Raw genomic sequence first — 24106 nt, forward strand, 5'->3', positions numbered from 1 at the left:
GGAACCCCTCTTGGGTCAGCACAGGTCCAAAGTGAAAGAATTCATGAACCTGAAATATTAGACTGGCAAAAGGAAGTTTTGTTGGCCCTACAGAAGCAAGCTTTTGCTAGGAAGACTGACTTCTGAGTGACAAAGTCCTAGCAGAGAGATAAAGGTCCTAGCAAACAAATCCTGGCAGAGAGATAACAAAAGGTTTATCACAGAGAAGAAAATGTCTCTTCACAGCAGACAGGGGCCCTGGTAGGCAGTTGTGCCAAGATGGAGAGAGGTCCTTTGGCATGGCATGATTCCTGCTTCAGGTCTCTGCAAAGAAATGGGCCCAAAATTGCCCTTTAATAGGAAATCTGACACTGAAGTTTCAATTGAATGAAATTACTTCAATGTTGTCACTGCTCCCAAGCCTAGATTCCCAGTTGAATAAGATCACTTAAGTTCCAGCTAAGTAGGAGTGGTCCTGGACTAATTTTCAGCTCAATAGAGGGTGCAGCCAACTACTCAATAGAAATATCAGGTCCAGAGCTCAGCTAAATGAGACCACTTAAGTTACAGCTAAGTAGGGAGGGGTCCTGGACCAGTCTTAATGAAACCATTTAACTTCCCCAAAAGGTGGGTCCCTGTCAGGACAGTTTCAGGGCTCATCCCAAAAGTCAAGGACAGTTTCAGAGTTCCTCTCACCATAGCTAGGGAACAATTATCAAGCAATTTTATATTCCATTTGTTTTTTGGTTATGCTGACCTTTGAGTAGACAATGCCCAATAACACAATCAAGCACCATTCAAATTCACTTTCTATATTCAGCTATTAAAACAAAGTTTCTGCAGACCTACTGACTGCATTTAAATCAGTGAGAATTCATGAGAGAGGTTAAAGAAAAAATGGTATGGGCAATATTTGGCTGTGGCTGTTATTGTTGCTCATTTGTTTCAGTCATGTCTGCCTTTTGATGTCTTCATTTGAGGTTTTCTTGGTAAAGCTACTAGAGTAGATTACCATTTCCTTCTCCAGCTCAAGGCATCAGAAAAACAAAAAAGAGTGGAATAAAAGAGAAAAGGCAGGTGACACCTGTAGTGGAATGAACTTTGCAGCAGAAATCCTGTAATGTTCTCACCAAAATGTAATATTCTCTGTTGAGTTTTTCTTAGACTCTCTGGGAGCAGCCTTCATTTCAGTTCAGTAATCACCACACAAGTAGCCAGGGGTTAAAGCCCAAATCCTTTATTGTCTCTTTCAAAGTCCTATCACCTTCACTTGGGGCTGGGCTAGTTTTCCTTGAGGCTTATCTCTCTCCATAGTTCCAAGAGTTTGAGCTCCTGCCTGCCTTCTTTGGCTTCTGAATCTCCCCAACTTCCAAGGGTTTGTGTTTCAGCTTCCAGCCACAACAAAGGTGGAAAATGGAACGAATCTGTCTTTTCTGGCCCTGAGAGCTTCTACTTTATATGCTCCACACTGAGTATATACTAATCATTATATCACTAGGAAACCATTATTTGTTGTAGGATTAAATCAATGCTAATCTAGATTTAATCACTGTCTCCTCAATTTCACAAGTTTTTATACAACTTGTTTCAAGTTCTGGCCCATAATATCTCCTTGTAGGATTAAATCAATCATACTGAACCATGCTAAATTAAATAACAATTGTCTCTATCAATTCCACTGACTTAGTACCTTGTAAGAATCCTTTGTTTCAAGTTCAGAATTCTGGCCCATAACAGAGCCCAAATAACTGGATTGTAGTTTTAGCCTTCTACTAAGTAGCAATAGGACCTTGGACACCCTATTTCACTTTGGTCCTGTTTCCTCATCTGTAGGTTAAAAAGATTGTACCAGATGATTTAAAAAATCCATCCTCTTTAATAATCTATGAATTTAGAATTCTCTATTTCTGTTAATAGGAAGAATATGATGTGTACACAAATATGTAAATAGCAAAAACATTTATTAAGAAATAACTAAATACCAGTAACTATGTTAAGTGCTTTAGATTTAAATGTAGGCAAAATGGGCCCTGACCTCAAAAAACTTAAATACTAATGAGCCTAGTTAAAATGTAAAAGGAACCTGAAAGGGTTGAGCTGTGGGATGGGGAAAGAAGAGTGGATAGAAGAAGCCTGAAAAATCAAATCTGTAGTGGAGTGGATGGTGTTTTGAAATTTTCAGTCACCAGTCAGGGACTTGGTATATGGCCAAGCTCAAGATTTGTACTTTATTCTACAGGTAATGGAGAGCCACGGACAGCTTTTTGAACAGGGAAGTGACATAGTCAGACCTGTTCATTAGGCTGTTTTCAAATCTTTATGAAAGATTGTAGATGGGCAAGACTGGAATGGCTGCCTAGAATAGAGGAAATGTAATTGTTAATCTGAGAAGGCATTCTAGTAGAGAATTGTGAGGTCTTTGATTAACTGGATTGCAGTGGAATGAGAAGAGTGGGATGATGAAGAAATAGAAGCAATTATAATTCCTTCTAGAAGTTTGTTAGTGAAGGAGAAGATGTAGGTCAAATGAGAGCAAAGATAATTCTAAGATTTAGAGTCAAGAGAGGCAGGCAAGGGATAGGAGAGATGATGGGTTTGATTTTTTAAGATTCTTTGATTTATAAATCATAAGAAGCACAAATAATGGAGGTGGGACCATGAAAGATGAAGCACATTTGAATACTTGACAGTGGAGATATATAGCTGCAGTGGAGTCATCGGCATAAAGAAATGAGAGTGGGAAGGGGCAGCTACTTGGCACAATGGTTAGGGCCATGGCCCTTGAATTCAAGAGGAATCACTTAACCTTGATTGCCTCAAAGGAAAAAAAAAAAAGGAAAGAAAGAAGGGAAAGGAAAGGAAAGGAAAAATCAGAGTGTATGGGCTTTGAGAAGGAGCAATAAGCAAAGGTGGCTAGGGATAACATGTTTGATGAGTTCATCCTAGAAATAAGAGAGAATTCTATTTTGAAGATAAGCACATACTGATTTATATCTACCATATGCTCAGTAAAGAGAGGCAATATGAATAGACTACTGGAATTGTCAAAGTTTCTGAGGTCAGAAGGAAATGGGATAAAGTTCTGTTTTAACTATTTATTAACAGTATAACCATGGTCAACTAATTTGACCTCTGTGAGCTTTAGGCAACTATCTAAGCTTACAAATTCTAAATGGATTATAATCAAAAAGACACTAATGTTGAGGTTGGGAAGTTTGGGGTCCCAGACCAGTGTCATGACGTGTCTCAAAAGAATTTTCAGGCTTGAATCCATTGCCTAGTCAAGGGGCAAAGCTTTTTTGCATTAGTAATTATAATGCCATTATAAAAATCGAGCTGGAAATCTAAGGGAATTTCAATAGAAAAAGAGAAGCAAGGATTTATTTTTATACAATCATCGATATGCTAATTTTATGGTTTATAGGTAGGAAGGAGTGGTCTCCTGAAGGAGAGGTTCTCTGTCGACTAGATTATTACTCACAAGATTAATAGTCTGCAATGAATTGAGGAGTGCTCTTATTCTCTGTTGTCTCTGGAGTTTGATCTGTGGGAGTTTCCCGAGTCCAGAAACTATGATACCTACCAGAGTCAGACAGATTGGGTATGGGAGTTTCTTGAGACAGAGTCCAAAGCTAGAAGATTTAGGACTAGTGATTTATTTCCCCCTAAGATCAGGGAACCACAAAATCATATTACATTATTAACACAAATAAAAGATTGATCAGTTAAGGAAAAGGAATGATACTTGATCTATTTTTCCTAGTATAAGGGAGAAAGAGAATGTGCTGTAACTTTTCACCCCAAGCTTCAAAAAAATTGAGCAGTAGGTGCTGACCATTTGCTGGAGTTGATAGGATAGAGGTGGAAGTTATACTTTGAAATGCTTTTCAAATTCTGTTCTGGTTTTATATTACATTATAAATAAATGACCCTCATAAGCCTCCAAGAGATAAAAAAGATCCAAACTGCTAGTACCTATAGTTATTTCTGCTACCATAATAAAATCTCTTTCTGTCCCTCTTTATTTTCTTATAGTTACTACTGTACACTTTTTATCTCACCTAGGCTGAAATTAGAAGGGGCTACTCATGGACTCTATTCTACTAATGATCAACAATGGAGCTTTGACTTGTTCTTTTTCTTTTTTTTCCCCAATAGTATTTTATTTTTCTAAATACATGTAAAGATAGCTTTCAACATTCATTTCTGTAAAACCTTGTGTTTCAGTTTTTTCTCCCTTTCTCTCTTACCTTCCCCCTCCCCCAGATAGCAAGCAATCTGACATAGGTTAAACATGTGTAATTCTTTTAAATATATTTCTGTATTTGTCATATTGTACAAGATGAATCAGACAACAACAACAACAAAAAAAACACAAGAAAGAAAGAAACAAACAAACAAAAAAAGTGAAAAAGCTATGCTTCAATTCACATTCAGTTTCCATAGTTCTCTCGCTGGATGTAGATGGCATTTTCCATTGAAATTGCCTTGAATCACTGCATTGCTGGGCAGAGCCAAGTCTATCACAGTTGATCATCACATAGTCTTGTTATTGAAGTGTTCTGATTCTGCTCACTAGGTCTTTCCCAGCATTTCTGAAATCAATCTGCTTATCATTTCTTATAGAACAAGAATATTCCCATTGCCTTCAAACACTGTAACTTATTCAGCCATTCCCCAATTAATGGTCACCCACTGTATTTCCAGGTCCTTGTCACCACAAATAGACTTGTTCTTTTTCTGACCCGTACCAGTTTGCCCCTTCTTAAGAACCTGGTAGGAACCCTCCCTTCTCCTTCTAAACTATAATAATGCCAGATTTAGTGCTGATACCCATTCAGGTTAGCCCACTGCTACTCAAGGATCTCAGGCTCAAGAAATAACAGCCTCAGTCAGCTTCAATCCCAGCCTCAGTCTCCCTAGGAGCTGGGATCACTAGGTTCTGCCACCATATCTAGCTACTGTGTCTTTGTTAAACAAATTATTTAGGTCTTTGCAAGTTTCCTTAAATGTCTGTGGTTGGTGAGTTTTTAAGACCTGACAATAGAAATCTTAATTTCATAATCTGGGGTGTCCATACTGGAAGAATATGAAGCTTCAGATGAGCTGCTGAGATAATAGACATATGAAGTCAATTGAAACCTTCATTATACTTTCTACAAGAACTGGGATAAGATCACAGATCCTTGGCTGAGGACATCTGGAGGACAACTGTTTTCAGGTTGTCTCTAACAAATTATTCTCATTTGATTTTGTTCCAAGACCAGTTTTTAATTCGGATTTTGAGTGACACTGTTGTTTTGGAAGAAATAAGAGAAGAATGGGGTGGGGATTTGAGATAAGAGGTGTGAATTCATCGAAAGAGGAGTATTTCTAAAGAAAAATTTTCAAGTATAATAGCTTTTTGGGGGCTTTTAAAAAATACGTCTCTCTCTCTCTCTGTCTAGATATATATGTATATGTATATATACATATACATATATATGTTTATGTGTATATATGTATATATATAATTTTTTTCTCAACTTCAAAGTTCATAAGCTTCATAGAATACATCTACAGTTAATAACTGTAGTTAGGCAAGGAGAGGCAAGACCCAGTTAACATACAAGAATTATATAGGGGCCTGAGGTAACACGCCTTATAGATTGGATTTTTGCCCTGATTAGCCAGGACAAATGACCTCACATTCTAAGTCATAAATGAGGAAAAATTTCTAACCCAACCCCATCTTTAGGATTACTAAATTATTTTATATGGGAGTTTCAATGCCAAGGTAGCCCCAACTTAGTCTCACAAAGAAAAAGTCCCACTCTTTGTAAACCATGTTTCTGAAGAAAGAAATCTGGCCCTGGGGCACAACCAACCTTCACTCAAGTCTGTAGAACACTATCTCCATCTTGTAAGACAGGTTTCACAATTCACTTCATTCATCATCATCATCATCTATGTGAAGCCTTTCTGGATCCTCCTAATTACTAGAGCCTTCCTCCCCCAAATTACCTTGTTGTTTAGTATTTTGTAATTATTTGTATTTCTGTGTGTGTGTGTGTGTGTATGTGTGTGTGTGTATTTAAATTACCGAGTCACAGTTATTTTCCTAGCTAATGCTGCAACAAGATAATCATGAATAAAATGATGTTATTTCAACCATGGTTTGTCTACAGGGGGCTTTTTGGCTGAGAGTCATTTTTAGGAGGAACAATTACTGTAGATCCTCCTTCCCTTTTCCCAGGGTAAATATTTTACTTTGGGTGAACGAATGTTAAAATAAACACTAAGTGCTATTTTGAAGGGGAAGAAGTCATGATAGAACAGTGGAGAGCTAAGGATAAGGAGAGGGAGATCCTCTAGGGAACATGTCAGACTATGTCTAGATTTTCTCTCCACTGTCATAAAATCTCATTGCTCCATGTAGAGAGAATAAAATTCTGGTTTTCATTTCCTCCATTTTTGAAGGTTGAATTGATCACTAAGGCAAGTTAAAAAGTCATTAGGAGTTATTAATATCACTATTTTGGTCCCAGCATTAATCTTTACCCAAATATTTTCTATCTTACTTTCCTTTTTTTTTGGTTCTTGGATTTTCTCATATGAGATACAGTGCTACCTAGAACCCTTCACCTTTTTCCTCCTGTCCTGTTCTTTTGAAGTGGTTATACCTACTCAGAGAGTCACTATGGAGTAATAGATACAGAGTTGGTTTCAGAGTCAGGAAGACTCAGATTCATGTCCTGCCTCTGATATTTGCTAAATGTGTGATCCTGAGCAAGATCTCTTACCTAATTTCTCTACTCAAATAGCTACCACTGTAGTTCAGGCTCTCTTCATCTTTTGCTTAGATTAGTACAATAACTTCCGCATTGATATTTCTGCCTCAAGTCTCTCCTTAATTCATCCCATATAGACCCTAACATACACTGGTTTTTTAAATACCTATTCATCTTCCTATTCACTATAACCATCCTTGTTTCCGCAAACAACCTCTTCCAACTTTTCATCGGGTGAGAGGGCGTAGGAATCGTATCATTTATGCTCATCGGATGGTGGTTCGGCCGAACTGAAGCAAACCCCGCTGCCCTACAAGCCGCCCTCTATAACCGAATCGGCGATATTGGCTTTGTGCTTGCCATAGCATGACTAATAATTAACAACAACTCCTGAGATACCCCACACATCTTCGTAACAAACGTCGACACCCAGCCCTCCTAGGACTCACCATCGCTGCAGCCGGAAAATCAGCCCAGTTCGGCCTACACCCGTGACTCCCTTCAGCCATAGAAGGGCCCACTCCTGTCTCAGCACTACTCCACTCTAGCACTATGGTTGTCGCAGGCATCTTCTTACTAATCCGATTTAACCCCATTGTAGAAAACAACCAAATAGCCTTAGCCATTATACTATGCTTAGGAAGCATCACAACCTTATTTACCGCTATCTGTGCCGTCACCCAAAGCAACATTAAAAAAAATCGTAGCCTTTTCCACATCCAGCCAACTGAGCTTAATGATGGTAACACTAGGCATCTAGTGCCACATCTGCACCCATGCCTTCTTTAAAGCAATGCTTTTCCTATGCTCTGGCTCTATTATCCACAGCCTTAATGATGAACAAGATATTCGCAAAATAGGGGGCCTGCTTATCCTTCTCCCCATTACCTCATCAGCAATTATCTTAGGGAGTCTTGCCCTCATGGGCACATCTTTCCTAGCCGGGTTCTACTCAAAAAATTCAATTATCGAGGCCATAAACACATCTCCCGTAAACACCTGAGTCCTGTGCATGACCACAGTAGCCGCAATGCTCACAGCTGTTTACAGCATGCGAGTAATCCACTTTGCCCTCCTAAAAGAACCCCGATTCCTCCCTATATCACCACTAAACGAAAACAACCCAAACTTAATCAACCCAGTAATATGATTAGCCCTTGGAAGTATCCTCGCAGGATTCCTACTAACATCAAACATTCCTCCTACCACTATAATCCCAATAACCATGCCCACCTTAACAAAACTCTCAGCCCTAATCGTGACCGTGTTAGGGATCCTAATTGCTGTAGAACTTAATATACTAACAAACAAAACACCAATCAAACCCTTAATCCATACACACAACTTCTCAAACACACTAGGGTACTTTACACATATCTTCCACCAACTAAACCCTCTAGCAAGTCTTCAAATAGGCCAACACATTGCTACCATACTAACTGATATAAGCCTGATACGAGAAAACAGGACCAAAAAGTCAAGCCAATTTTCATAGTACCATAGCATCAACTACTGCTTCCACCCAAAAGGGGCTTATTAAATCTTACTTCTTATCCTTTATAATCTCTATAGCCCTGATGCTACTAATCGTGTACTAAAGCCCTCGAATAACTTCTAAAACTACTAAAATAGTAATAAACAAAATTCAACCCAGCAATACCATTGCTCACCCTCTACAACCATACAATAAAGACACCCCATTTCAATCCTCACCCACACAATAATTACCTAATGAATCAAATAACTCAATAGCCGTAACAACCTCAACCTCCCCAGATATCATAAATCAAACTACTTCCATTAATAAAGTTAATAAAAACATTCTAAAAGTCATCAAATTCCCCACCCAACTCTCCAGATACTCCTCAGTAGCCATTGCCGCAGTATAACCAAATTCCATTAGTATTCCCCCCAAATAAATCAAAAATATAATCAACCCCCAAAAAGTACTATTTAAACTTAAAACAATAGCACAACCCAAACCTCCACTAATCACAAGACTTAAACCTCCGTACACAGGAGAAGGCTTAGAAGCAAAAGCAACAAACCCAAAAATTAATAACAAGGACAATAAAAAAACTATCATCATTTCCATAGCAGTTTTAGTATGGACTCTAACCATAACGTATGGCACAAAAAACCATTGTTGTATTTCAACTACAAAAACTAATGACCAATCTACATAAAACCAACCCACTTATAAAAATTATTAACCACTCATTCATTGACCTCCCTGCACCATCTAACATTTCTTCATAGCATAAAATTGCTTCCAAAGTGATTTTTTTTTTAGTGCAGATCTGACAATGTCACTCCCCTACTAAGTATCTCTTATGGGTGCCAGTCTCCTCCAAGATAAAACATAAACTTTGCTTCCTTTAAAAATTCTTCATAACCTTACCCCATCCTATTGCTTCCAGCCTCATTGTTTTTTACTGCTTCTTTCATGCTACATGTAGCTAGCCAAACTGATCTCTTGTGTTTCTCACATGACACTTTATCTCCTATCTTTGTGCCCTGATATTGGCCTTCACCCATGTTTAGCAATCATTCTTTCTTAATCTTTGCTTCATAGAATATGTCTTTTCCTTAAAACATAGCTCAAATACCATCATCTATGTGAAGTCTTTCTGGATCCTCCCAATTGCTAGTTGCCTTCCTCCTCAAATTACCTTGTCATTTTGTATTTTGTAATTATTTGCATTTATTCTTTTTATATTTATTCTATATATATTTATGTTGTTTCTCATGCTATAAAGACTGTTCCTTTCAAGTAGAAATGGTTCCATTTATGGTATTTTATTCCCAGTGTCTAGCTCATTGTAGATTCTTAATGAATACTATTTGATTGATTAAGATAACCTTTCAGTGTGCCAGGCACCCTATGTAAGAATATAATCCACAAAGAAATGACCAATCTACATTGACAAAAACAGTTCCTCATTTCCTACACAGATGAAATCACAGATCCTATTAAAAACAAACCAAAACCTTGCCCAATCATGGATTCTATTCCACCAAGTTTCAGTGATTCATGAAATTGAATTTGCCTTTTTCTTTTAGGACTTCTGGTACCTTTTATTATTGCCTTAACTTTGGGCATTTCTGTACAGAAATTTGGAGCCATAAATTATACTAATGATTCCTTTCTTGAATTTTGTAATCTTCTGTAATCTTTTGGAGTCTGAACTCCTATTCTTATTCTTTCTTTGTACCTATTTGTTATGATACTCTCAACTTTTAGCTACTTTCCATTGGGAAATATACATACACATTCTTCTACCTTTATCTTTTTTTTTTTAAGTGTTTTTTTTTTTTTTTTGCTGAAATTTTTAAGACATCTAACAAATACATTAATACAGTCTTGGTTCCATTAAGTGTATTCCTTTAACCAGTTATCTGTCACCTCTATATTGTGAACAATAATATTAACCAAGAATCCAAATTCCAATCACAGGTATTGCCTATTTAGCTAATTGTTCACTTCCTAAATTATTTTTCTCTTTAGCATACCTTACCTTCCATGGACAACAGTGAACAAAGCATCCTGTGTCTCTATGATCTTTAGTTTCTTGCCTAAAACTTTGTAGTCATTTGTAATATTTTTTAGGTTCCTTTTGAAACTGACATCTTGACATCTGAATAGTTGAAAACTATCAAGATAAATTTTGGGAGACTCTTATCTTGTATACATACTCTGAAGAACAAAATATATCTATTTCTCTAGTATTATCAGCTTGACAAACAAGCTGTTTCAGTACCCCTGAATACCGGATATAACTACCTACTAGTAGACTTCTTCTTCCTTTGACCCTTGATGATCTTTCATATGATACCTTCTATGGATCTAGTATATCATTCTTTAATGAACAGGTGGCACTTTTCCCTCAGAACACTGAGCATCCTTCTCTTCAGGAAAATCCCAAAATATATATTTAAATACCTAATTGTATAAATGTTCTTTTCTTTTCCTTTCTTCTTTAGGTAACACTATTTACTCCCCACATCTTGACAAATATCAAGTCTTCTTTCTTCCACTTCCACTTTTTTCTTCCCAAGTAAACTCATTTATGATTCTTTTAAGAATGTTTATTCGCTTAAAAACTTTAGAGTATGGAGAAGCATTCTTTAATCCTCTTTAGTTTCTTCTGGAAAGACAGCTTACTCTTAGAAAACAGATAAAAGTTGCCTGGTTGTGGCAGAAATGCAAACATCACAATGCAAGATGCTATATAATCTTCCCTTCTATCCATATTGGTTAAAATTTTTAGTTTTTTTTTTCATTTTACTGTAGGAATGTCTGTGGGTAGATAAATCAGTACTATAACCACGCTAGGATTCTTGGAAACACTATAATAAAAGGAGGAACTTTCATGTGTTATGAAAATGGCTAATAAGCTTTGTTGAATTACTGAAGGAAGTTAAGGATCCATTTGAGAATCAAATTAAGAAAATAAAAATAGCCATAGGAGAGCAAACACATCATTTAGCAAGCTATTTTCTTCTGATAGTGATATTAAAGGATGTTTCATATTTCATCCTGTCCTCATTGAGCTCACATTCAACATATACATAACAAGATAACATATAGTATTAATGGGAGATAAGTATAGAGTAGGAAGTGAATGGGAAGCCCATGTTTCCCAGGTTTCTTGCACAATCCAAATCTTGAAGATTATATTTCTTCTATTTAGATGATGACATAAGTCTTTAAGCTCTGGTTTCTCCAGAAATTCAATCAATTCTCTATTTTTCCTTTTTTTTTTATCCTTTTCTTAGATTTGTTCCAAAGGTGTGAAAGGACTTTAAAATCTCTTGCCATTGTTATATTATTTTTTCATGTCTTTTTCTAATTCAATTAATTTTTCCTTTAAATTTAGATATGAGAACATTTGGAATGTATAATATTGATAGTGGTTATCTGTGGCTCATTTCAGTACAATGTAGTTTCTTCATTTATCTCTTTATACAGTGTCAATATTTGTTTTTGCTTTGTCAGATGTTGCTTTTTTGAATTCATCTGATGCACATTAAATTTTATTTTTAGCCTTTTATTTTTTATTCTTTGTATGTTTCTGTTCTTAATTATGCTTCTTGTAAGCAACAGATAATGGAGTTACTTTTTTTGTTGTTGTTTTTATTGGATTGTCTAACCAATTCATATTTAAAGTTATGTTGCTTATATTTTCTTCCATTTGTCTTTTACTGTCTAAAGAAATAGGATTTCCCCCTCTTCCTTTGAAAAGAGAGTATTCCTCTTTAGGTAATTTTTTTAATCTTCTTTTTTAAGTCAATCCTATTCCTTCCAGCTTTCTTCCTCATTCTCAGTTTTCCCCTTCCCTGATTTTGGAGTTTTTTTTTTTTTAATTTGTGGATTCTTTTTACTTTTTAAAAAACCTAGTTGTCCAATTCTTCCTTGTTTCTCTCAGTTAAGCAATAAATTGCCTCTCCTTAATTTCTTCATCTTCAGCATTTTTTGGTTTTAAATTTCATTTTCTGTTCCTGAGTGAACAAAATAATAATTACTAATTAATGAATAAATAAATTGTGAACAAAAATGTAAGATAAATAGAAATTAATAGTGATGATTCCTTTATTTTTTTTACGCATCAGATTCCATCTCCTATAATTTTTAATTTTCAGATCAGTTCTTTCAGCTTCTCTTTGTCTTAATATGTGAATTGGTCAATATTTCTTGAAAACCATGAATAAAAACTATGAGCCAGTAGCAATTCTTTGGATCACCTCCCACTCAATAAACTCCAGTGTGTTCCTAGTACCTATAGGGTCAAATATACAATTCTCTGTTTGACAATCAAAGCCTTTTTATAACATCCTTCACCCTACATTTTTCCAGTCTTCTTACTAACAATCTGCACTCTCATTCTCAGCCCTCACAAGATATTCCATCTCTAGCTGCCTAGAATATTCTCCCTTTCAATGTTCAAATCTCCTGGTATCTCTGGCTTCCTTCAAGGCCCAGCTAAAATCTCACCTTCTGAGAAAGCCTTTCCTTATTCCTTTTAATACTAATGTATTTACTTCTTTTGAGTATTGTGCATATTTATATTGTTTGAAATTAAATGCAGATTATCTCCCCAATTAGCCTATGAGCTTCTTGAGAACTAACTCTTTTACTTTTCTTTGTATCCATAGCAGTTAACAGAGTACCTGACACATAATACATATTTATTGACTAAAGGTTACCTTTTCCATGTCACTATAAGATACGTTTTTAGCTCCTTTACTTTCATGGATTAGGAAGAGTTATTTGTATATGTATACATATTACATGTAAAATACATTTTCACCTGATAACATCAAATTAAAAGTAATAATAATAATGATAGCTAGCATTTATCTATTACTTTGAGATTTATAAAGTGCTTTACAAAAATTTTCTCATTTTGTCCATATGAATGAAAATCAGAGTTTCTTTCATTCAAGCAGAGATAAAATGTCTATTATATGTTGGGCACAGAGGTCATAAAAAATTTCTAAGACAATGTTCCTGCTCTCAAGCATCATTTTAGATCTTGAATAAGGCTGTGTTCATTGGTAATTAACTACATTCATTGTTTGTAATTCTGAATAATAATATTCAAGTGTTATAAAATAGGCAGTAGGCAGTATATTAATCATGGAAATCAATAATTGGAAGTAACTTTAATATTGTTATTGAATATATATTTACTTTTGGTTCTCTTGAGACAGAATTACAAAAGTACTGAGAAGTATGTTCTTATTGACTAGTGGTAAACAAATTGCCCCTTATTAAAAAAATGAGTCCTTTAGTTGAACCAGAATTAAAGGCAATGGAAAGTACACAATTGCCTACAATGCAATACATAGGAAGAAGTGATGATCTCTTTTTAATACTACTTTTAAAATGTATACTTTAAATTGCAGAAAATTCTGTTCTCCATGGTGATTTGAATGAAAAGACAAAGGGATAGACTCTGGGTAATCAAAAATTAATTTATTAATTGTGATAGCTGATAGTCATTAAATTGATGGTTAGTGAATTCTCCTGGTAGAGACAAAACCATGTAGATTACCAAATGCTTAAATACCTTTGGAAAAAAGGGTGCCTCTGAGAGGTGAAAATCAACCTTGATTGGTGAACAATTAAAGAAAGCATCGATTTCAAATAAGGCATTAGGCTAAAAGCTATCAGCTCCTGTGTAATTGTGAAATTCAGCTACATCCAACAATCTCTATCCAGACCACTCTGCTTGGTTTTCTCTTTCATGAGCTGGATTAGCTAAACCACAAGAGAGGGGTGCTGCAAGAGCATAGACTTAATGCTTCAGGGTTGGGATTCAACCTAGATTACATTCTGTTTATACTCTATACAAGAGTAAGGTCTAGTTGGGTAGGGTCCTGCCCAAGATCCAGGAGGCTGTTCTTGTATGATTTGGGCAATTTCACCCATCCACAATGTTCTTCAGACATTGATTTATTGATTTAGAGGGGCTGGTCCCTGAATGAAGAAATAAAGGAGAAAAAAAGGTTTAATCTTAATCTTAAAAACTGGTTATTAATATGATAGAATAATAACTTTTCTCAATGGTATATATGTATATGTTTATATTCAATGTTAGACACACCTCACCTCCATCCTCCCACATATTTAAGTTGTAAATGTTATAGTGAAGGCTCAAAAATTCTAGTAGACAAAGAAATGGGGATTGCAATTTCTAATCTTTATGCAGGAACCACAAATGTGTTTGTTCATATTCTGTAAATGAAATTGGTGATTTTAGGCTACACGCTTTAGTTTTCTATTGTTTTTAGTGTATTAGGAACATGTTTTTATTTTTTCCCCCCAAGAAACTTTCTTCATGATGCATCCAGACTCTATTGTGGATTTTGAGAGTAAAAATAATTTGGCATATTCAGGAGAACTCTCAGGCCCCACAGAGGATGCTATTTAGTGGAGCATCTCTCTAGGAAGGCTAAGGCTTTAGAAACTGATTTAACTTGCAGGCCACGAGGGTTTCAATGACAATTTATGACTTTATTATGATCAAGAACTTTCAGGGACTTGGGACATCATTCAGGAACTTGCTCCTGTATTCTACAAATGAGAAGACTGAATTCCAAAAAGTTTTTTTATCCAAGATTACATAGCTAATAAGTAGAAAAGCTAAAATTTGGATTTAAACCACAGTTCATAGTCTCATAGGCCATCTTGTTGAATTTGTACAAGAGTTTCTTTTATACCATCCTTGAGAAGTGGTCATCTAGCCTTTACTTGAATATCTATATTATGGATAAAGCTACTCTTTTTAAGCAGCCAGTTTCATTTTTGGATAGCTCTAGTTATTTGGAGGTTTTTTTTTTTTACATCAGCCTAAATTTGACTATTGTATTTGTATCCCTCCTCTTAGTTTTTCCCTCTGTAAGAAAGAATAGTGAATACTGTTAGTTCTCTCTTCCATCTGATAGCCCATCAGATATTTACAAACAATCATAATCTCTTTGTCTAAATCTCTCCTTTGGCAGACTATTTACATAAATTCCCTCACCCTGTCCCTGAGTAATATAGTTTATTAATATCCTTCCTAGAAGTGAACACCCAAGATATGGTTTGCTTCAATCTCAGTTGAAGTATAATTGAGTGGGATTGTCAGCCTCTTCATTCTGGACCCTGTATTTTCTTGATGCAACCCAGAATAGTATGACTGTCTTGGTTTCCATGTTGCTCTTTGACATTAAATTTGCAGACTTCTAAAACTTCAGATATTTTTCACTATTTTATATTTTCTCCCCATCTTATATTGTAAAGTTGATTATCTGAACACATATGTAAAACTTTACAATTATTTTTATTTGACTTAATCTTTTTTGGATAAATCAACTAGTTAATAAACAATTGTATGAAAGCATTTTGAATCCTGACTCTGTCATCCAAAGTGTTACTTATCTTTCCCAGCTTTGTATTAACTGTAAATGTGATAGAACTGACACCTATTTATTCATCCATATGATTGACAAAAATAGTACATAGCCAAGGTCATTCACAGATCCAGAAACAGTTTAGTGAAGTCCTTTTTCCTCATTATCATTGAGCTAAAATTCTAAAAAATGTTCTTTCTGGTACATTGGTGTACAATATACTCTGGTATATTATTCTGTTTCTACTGTGTATGAAGCATTCTGGTCAGGTCACACAATCACAAAGAAGTTAGTGTCACACAGTAGAATTTTAGAGCTGGAAGTTACCTTATGCAAAAGTGAATATAGCTTCTCAAGATGTAAAATTTACTCTCAGAATCACTTGTGTGTACTATAAAAACCATAGTTAAATAAGTAAATGTGTATATATAATGAAGTGAAACAAATCAAATATTTCCTTTATGATTCTTTTGTGTATATAGATGATAACATAACTTTTCTATAAATAATCAAAATTATCTAAATATACTAATATAAATATATCAATGAACAGTTATTTACTGAATGGCTAATCTATACAAGGAACTTTGAAATATTTAAAGACCTAACACACAGAATTTATGATTTAATGGGGAGAGAAGACAATTATGCAAAAAGTTGCTTTCATCATTATTCATCAATTAATATAAAACCTTATAAGAGAAGTAAATGAATAGCATGATAAATAAATATTATGGAAGATTAGAGAGGGATAGAGAGAGAGATTTTAATAGATTTAGTTCTGTATGAGTTTATATTGGTCAATTAATAGTCATTTTTAAAGTATGTATTAAACACTATGTTAGGTAGAAGGGATGCACATACAAAAATGAGCCAGTTCCTTCTCTCAAGTGTTTAGTCTTTCAAGGAAGAGGGCACATACAAATACAAAATAAATACAGGATAATTAAGAAGGAAGAGTATGAACACTTGGGAAGATCAAAGCTGTATAGAAGTTGATGTCTGAGCTAAGTCTTGAAAGAAATGAGGGATTCTATGAAATACAGGTGATATGGAACACATACCTTGGATGGGTAGCAAGGCCAAAAATATGGAGATACAAGATGAGAAGACCCCAAAAAGAACTAAGAAAAGATCAATTTAATTGTATTATAGACCAGGGTTTCTTAATTTTTTTTCCATTTACAACCTTTTTCACCCAAGGAATTTTTGTACAACCCTGGATCTATATAGGTATATAAAACAGGTATAAAAAAATTACTGATAAAAATTCATTTTGTGACCTCCACATTGTTATAGAACCCAATATGGGGTCTCAAAACACAGTTTAAGAAGCTGGGCTATAGACTCTGGGAAGGGGATATAGTTAATTATTTATATAATTTTCCTTATGTCTTCTGAAATTAAAATTCCTAATTATTTTCAAGCATAGTTAACAAGCATTTATTAAGTATTTATTATATGGTAAATACTATACTTTTTAAAATTAAATGTCTTTATTCTATTTTTCTATGATATGCTTTTGTGTAATACTTATTTGTAATAAAATTTTTGATAAAGAATATTTAATAATATAACCCTTTCCCAAAATTAAGAATGTAGCTTATTTTCAGCCTTTTAAAATTTTATTTTTCAAGTTGAACTTTTTTCTGAGCATTTCTTCTTTCTGAAAATTTTCCTTTATAGTGACTACTTCGAAATGATTGCTGTGTAAGAAGTCAGCTATGGCCAATAGGAAACAGAGTACTACAAGCAACATGTTGGATCATAGAGTGAGGTCTTGCCCAACTTCCTCTCACAATAAAGAGTCCAAGGATGAAGAAACAGACCTTTCACTTGAAGAGTATGCTGCAAAAGATGTTGAGCTGGCTACCATCAGGCAGGGAAGCCCTACCACAGTGGAACATGAATGTAATGATAACAGTGGGGATGGAGACTCCAGCTCTGATTATGTGAATAATACTTCAGAAGAGGAAGATTATGATGAAGGCCTGCCAGAAGAAGAGGAGGGAATCACATATTACATTAGATACTGTCCTGAAGATGACAGTTACTTAGAAGGGATGGACTGCAATGGGGAAGAGTATATTCCCCATGATGAGCATAATGTTGAAACTGATGAATGCCAGGAGGCTGTTGAAGAATGGACTGAATCCAAAATTCAGCACCATGATGGAAATGATGTAGAAGACAGGCAGGAATTCCCAGAAAGCCATGTTCAGATTCTAGAAGATGAGGTATCATCTTTGGAGATCCAAGACCAGGAGGAAAGTGTACAATATTGTCCAAGTGAAGAAAGCTACCAGGACTATTATCCAGCAGAAGCCAATGGAAACTCAGGTGGGACATCTCCTTATCACTTAAGAAAAGAGGATGCTGACCTGGAAGAACAGGAAGAGGACATTGACCAGATCGTAGCAGAGATCAAGATGAGTATGAGTATGAGCAGTATCAACAGTACAGGGGAAATGAGCCCAGAGCATGTTGGAATGGAGAATGTGCCAAATGATTATAAAGAAACATGTTCACAAGAAGAGGTGGATCACTGTGCCAGCAGGCATGAGGGAAGGCCCAAATCACTGAATCTTCCACCTACTTCAAAACATGCTGCAGATGCACAAAGGAGCTTTAAAACCAAAGCCAGGACACCAGAAGAAAGGCAGAAATGGCCGCAAGAACAGGTATGTTTGTGATTTTCTACAAGAGATGGGAAATGGGTTGGAAGAGTTTTACAAAAGAATATACTTATTATGTTTTATATTATTCCTTGAAGTTTTTTATTCTTCCTTCAGAAGAAAAAAAAATTATCTTCATTGGAATACATGAGATTGAGACTAAAGCTGTATTTTGGTTGTTGTATCATTATAATTTTATATTTAGCAAATTCTTAAATTGATTGGGGGAAAATTTTGGTGTAAGTCTTTCTAACAAATTTATAAATAATGAGAGTTCCTTTTTGAGGTGCTGATTTTCAAGCCAGAATTTATTTAACATTTAAGAAATTATGTTTCTAGCTAATTGGACAAATTACCTTAAGGCTAATGCCCTTGTCCTATCATTCCTTTGCTGGAATAATAGGTTCCTCAATAGCTTACTTCTTACTAGTTCATTGAACAAAGGCTTCTTTCACAGTAGATCCTTACTTAAAGTCCAAGTGATCCCTGGATTCAAAGCAAGACCTAATGAAGCTAAGAGTTGATCTTTATGAATCATGATAGTCCCAGAAAACAGATAGGTCTCTAAAATGATCATAATCAGAGAGTTTAAGCTTTTCACTTGTGATAAGGGAAAGGGAAGGACATTAAAAACCATAAAATATTTCTAAGGACTGTGATAATAAATGTATTTCATCATGAGCATGCCAGAATGGCCAGAAATCACACACCAACTATAGCATTCAGAGCAAAGCTTTCATATTAAATCATCTCTTAGTTACCTATGCTAATGAAATGGATAGATACATGGATAATCCTATAGTAAATGCATAGGAAGGTTTCAATTCCTCCTTTGTTTGTTTTAAAGTAATATGTTTACTTTTCAAATTACAGAAGTGTCTGCACAGAACTATTGGTTTAATCTTTTGGCTAAATTCGTTGGTCAATTTTGTCAAGCAGTCAGTTTGAGTGATTGTATTGTTGAATTAATGTTGTATCAATGAATCATCCAAAGTGACCATTTTATTTTTTTGATGATTGAAATAAAAGCTCATGACTGGCTTTCTTGAATATTCAGATTATCATACAGCCCAGAATCCTATTGGGAAGCTCAAAATTTAAAACATACTATGGATAGTTTTTGATTTGATTATGTTTTGAAATAATTCAGCTATATTCAGATGATGATCTCAGATCTTTTTATAGAAGGGGATTTTTGTATCCATTTGTGAAAGCTATTTACTTTGGAGCCCTGACTATGTTTCAGTTAAATTATTTCCATATTTCTTTCTTGCTGCTCCATTTCTCCCATCAATTATTCCCTTTCTTTTGGCTTTATGAATAATTTATAAAAGTTTTTATTACAAGAACCTTATACTAATAGTCTATAGAAAATTCACTTCATCTTCTTGAAATAAGTGTCTACTCTCTTCAAATCAAAGCTTTCAAAGACTAGCTGATATTGATGACAGCTACTTGACTAATAAAGTAACAGATCTCTTTCCCTTATACTAAGGTCATTTGATATTCAGTAATGATATCAGTGAATTCCAGACTTCAGCATTTGCAGTTTTTTGAAATCTAGTTCCAACTCTCGTTTCAATCATCAGCTTGATTTTTCTAACTACTTTCAAGACAATCCACTCAACATTTCTAAAACCAAATTCGTTATTATCCAGGCAAGTCATATTTTATTCTCATAATGCTTAGTTTTATTAGCAAGCACTATCATTCTTCCACTCTCTCCAAACTAAATATTTAATCTTAATGGGCTCCTTCTTCTTTTCTTTTCTTTTTTAAACTCACAGTGACCAGTCGCCAAGTTCTATTCCTCTTTTGTATAATCAGATTTTTTTCCTCTTTCATTATTACCAAATAACCAGCACTATTTAAAAGCCTTTATTATACTTTTCCTTGGATCTTTCCTATTTCTCTTATCCCTTTCAATTCATGATAGACTATGCTAGCATATTAATTTTCCTAAAACCTATCTCAAACAACATATTACTTTGCTGCTCAAGAAGCTACAATGAAGCTTGCAATGTCATTTATGAACTCCCCGCTTAATGTTCAAGTTTCTCCTTAATATTGTCTCACTTTTCCTAATCAAACTTATTTCATTCATTTCTCACATGTATTCTTCTCTCTACTCAGTCTACATTCCTTATTAGGCCCCACAAATCGTGTTCATTCCCTTCTCTATTCATTTGCTTATACTACTCCCACCCACCTAGAACACAAAATTTTCCTTGTTCTTTTCTCTGCTTAATTGTATCTCATCCTTTTTTCAAGACCAAGTTCTAAATCTGATCTCTGGGGAGTATTTGCTGATAATAATCAGTACAAATTTTCAGCTCTCTTCTTTGATCTTCTTTTGTCCTTATTGCTTTTACTGCACAATGTACATTTTATTCTAAATAGTTCCTCTCCTTTTTTTGTTGCAATTTGTTGCTATTATCAATTTATATATATATATATATATATATATAATATATATATATATGTATATATATATATTCTATAACAATATATATTCAAACTTTCTATTTCCTCATATTCTCCAAATATATGCTTTGCCCTATTTAGTCTCCATTCCTTCCTTGTACACATTAGGTTACATTAATCTCTTCTCCAATTTCTACTCATTCTTCAAGATTACTTTAATGCCCATGCTTTTTTCTTTTTTATTAAAGCTTTTTGTTTACAAAACATATGCATGGGTAATTTTTCAACATTGACCCCTGCAAAACTTTCTGTCCAAATTTTCCCCCCTTCCTCCCACCTCCTCCCCTAGATGGCAGGTAGTCCATACATGTTAAATATATGTTAAATCTAATATATATGTATAAATATATATATATATATATACATATATATATATACATACATACACACACACACATACATATTTATAGAGTTATCTTGCTGCACAAGAAAAATCATATCTGGAAAGAAAAAAAAACCTGAGAAAGAAAACAAAATGCAAGCAAACATCAACAGAAAACATGAAAACGCTATGTTGTGGTCCACACTCATTTCCCACAGGCCTCTCTCTGGGTATAGATGGCTCTCTTCATCACTGAACAATTGGAGCTGGCATCAATCATCTCATTGTTGAAGAGAGCCATGTCCATCAGAATTGACCATCGCATAGTCTTCTTATTGCCATATACAATGATGCTCTGATTCTGTTCATTTCACTCAGCATTAGTTCATGTAAGTCTCTCCAGGCCTCTCTGAAATCATCCTGCTGGTCATTTCTTACAGAACAATAATATTCCATAATATTCATATACCACAATTTACCCAGCCATTCTCCAATTGATGGACATCCATTCAGTTTCCAGTTTCTTGCCACTACAAAATGAGCTGCTACAGACATTTTTGCATTTCCCTTCTTTAAGATCTCTTTGGGGTATAAGCCCAGTAGAAACACTGCTGGGTCAAAGGATATGCACAGTTTGATAACTTTTGGGGCATAGTTCCAAATTGCTCTCCAGAATGGTTGAATCCATTCACAACTCCACTCACAACTTATCAGTGTCCCAGTTTTCCCACATCCCCTCCAACATTTGTCATTATCTTTTCCTGTCATCTTAGCCAATCTGAGAGGTGTGTAGTAGTACCTCAGAGTTGTCTTAATTTGCATTTCTCTGATCAGTAGTCATTTAGAGCACCTTTTCATGAGTAGAAATAATTTTGATTTCTTCATCTGAAAATTGTCTGTTCATATCCTTTGACCATTTATCAGTTGGAGAATGGCTTGAATTCTTATAAATTTGAATGAATTCTTTACATATTTTAGAAATGAGGCCTTTATCAGAACCTTTGAATGTAAAAAATGTTTTCCCAGTTTATTGATTCCCTTTTAATTTTATCTACATTAGTTTTGTTTGTATAAAGCCTTTTTAACTTAATATAATTAAAATTATCTATTTTGTGATCAATAATGATCTCTTGTTCTTCTTTGGTCACAAATTTCTTTCTCCTTCACAGATCCGAGAGGTAAACTATCCTAGGTTCTTCTAATTTGTTTATAACATCATTCATTATGTCAAGATCAAGAACCCATTTCTACCTTATCTTGGTATACGGTGTTAGATGTGGGTCTATGTCTTATTTCTGCCATACTCGTTTCCAATTTTTCCAGTAGTTTTTGTCAAATAGTGAGTTCTTATGCCAAAAACTGGGTTCTTTGGGTTTGTCAAACACTAGATTACTATAGTCATTAACTATTTTGTCCTGTGAATCTAACCTATTCCACTGATCAACTACTCTGTTTCTTAGCCAGTATCAAATGTTTTTGATGACTGCTGCTTTATAGTATAGTTTTAGATTTGGTACAGCAAGAATGCCCATGTTTTTTGACAGAGCTTCCTTGAACTATTCTAACCCATAGTGATCGTGCCTTTCTTAGAATTTTAATCATCATTGCGAAACCGTGTACATCAGTTCAGATAATTGTTTTTTGTATATTGAATATTGCCTCCTCAACTTGGTTATACTTTCCTTGAGGGAACAGATAATATCCTTTTTATCTTTAATCCTGGACCAGTTGACATAATTTGAGAATGTTGTAGAAACTCAATAAATAACATATTCAAATATTATTTAAGTTGTACAACAAAATACTAAGGTATGTTTGAAATTTTTCATCTCTTATTTTACTGATTGGGAAAAACTAACTCAGAGCAATTAAATGACTTGTCTTAAATATAGAACAATTGAGCATTATTTTCAATATTCAAGATTATCTTTTGACTTAAAGTTCAATGCTCTTTCTACTATATGATGGTACCTTTTAAACTGTTCAGTGATTTATAGGTTCTCACTATTTTTATTTATAATAAGTTTAAGAGCATTATACTATGTCACCAACCAAGTTTGTATTTAGGTAATAATTGCAAATAAATATCCTTTACACTTGATCTTTCCTTTATTAATAATTTTAATTAATACTAACAAGATCAGAAGTGACATAATAAGAAATGTATACCTTTGAAGTCATCAACAAGAAAACTACTAATTACTTATCACATAGTTAATTACTTCATTAAAAGTCATCTATAGTTGATGTTTTGCAAATTTTGATGTTAAAATTCAGTAAAAAAAAAGCAAACACCCAAATCTAGAAGGCTGAAATGCATACTAATGATTGCTTTAATAAAAATAATATTTATTAAATTATAAGGTTATTGAAAGTATCCTAATAATGCATTATAAAAGAATCTCTTTTAAAAATTTCTTCTGAATAAATAGTAAGAAAAGATGATATAATTATTGAATAAATTTAAATCGGCATTTTATTTGGCCAATTTGAGGACAAACAAGAGAAAATTGCTTTCATGTTTTTTCAAAACCTTATTTTCTCTTTTTTGCGAAGAGGTCATGCATATGTAGTAAAGTCTCATGTATGGAATATAAATGATATTGACTAAAAGTTTGCTGTTCGTTAAAATTAAAATTTTAAATTATAGTTGCATTTGACATCTTTTGTTCTCTTTAAAGTTTGAGCAAAAGTTGACTTTACTTCCTTAGCATGCCTGCCATTCATGTCAATTTTGAATATATTGGGAGCTTTAGAATGTAGGGAAATTAATATTATAATGGTTAGCCCTGGAAAGCAAGACAAAAGGGCAGGGAAGCTTTTGAACCACATGCCTGGACTTTAAGTTAAAAAGTGCTGTCTCTATTTAGTCTTTGGACAGATGCCTTGAAATCTTCCCCTCAATAATGGAGATGGCATTGTAATGATTGATGCTTGGTGGCACATATCCAGTAACATATTGTGCTCTGTTTTAA

General features: G+C 34.4%; 1 protein-coding gene across 6 annotated transcripts in view; it reads left to right on the top strand.

Annotated features, from left to right (window-relative positions):
* APBA2 (amyloid beta precursor protein binding family A member 2) overlaps nt 1–24106 on the top strand; it is a 357128-nt gene that overhangs the window by 207349 nt on the left and 125673 nt on the right. For all 6 annotated transcript variants that reach the window (XM_051980953.1, XM_051980958.1, XM_051980957.1 and 3 more), the window contains one exon: nt 17337–18331. In XM_051980953.1, coding sequence (XP_051836913.1) covers nt 17375–18331 — 957 coding nt within the window. In that variant the 5' untranslated portion in view covers nt 17337–17374. The remainder of the gene's footprint in view (nt 1–17336; nt 18332–24106) is intronic.

This window comes from Antechinus flavipes, chromosome 2, assembly GCF_016432865.1.
Source record: "Antechinus flavipes isolate AdamAnt ecotype Samford, QLD, Australia chromosome 2, AdamAnt_v2, whole genome shotgun sequence".
Lineage (NCBI taxonomy): Eukaryota > Metazoa > Chordata > Mammalia > Dasyuromorphia > Dasyuridae > Antechinus > Antechinus flavipes.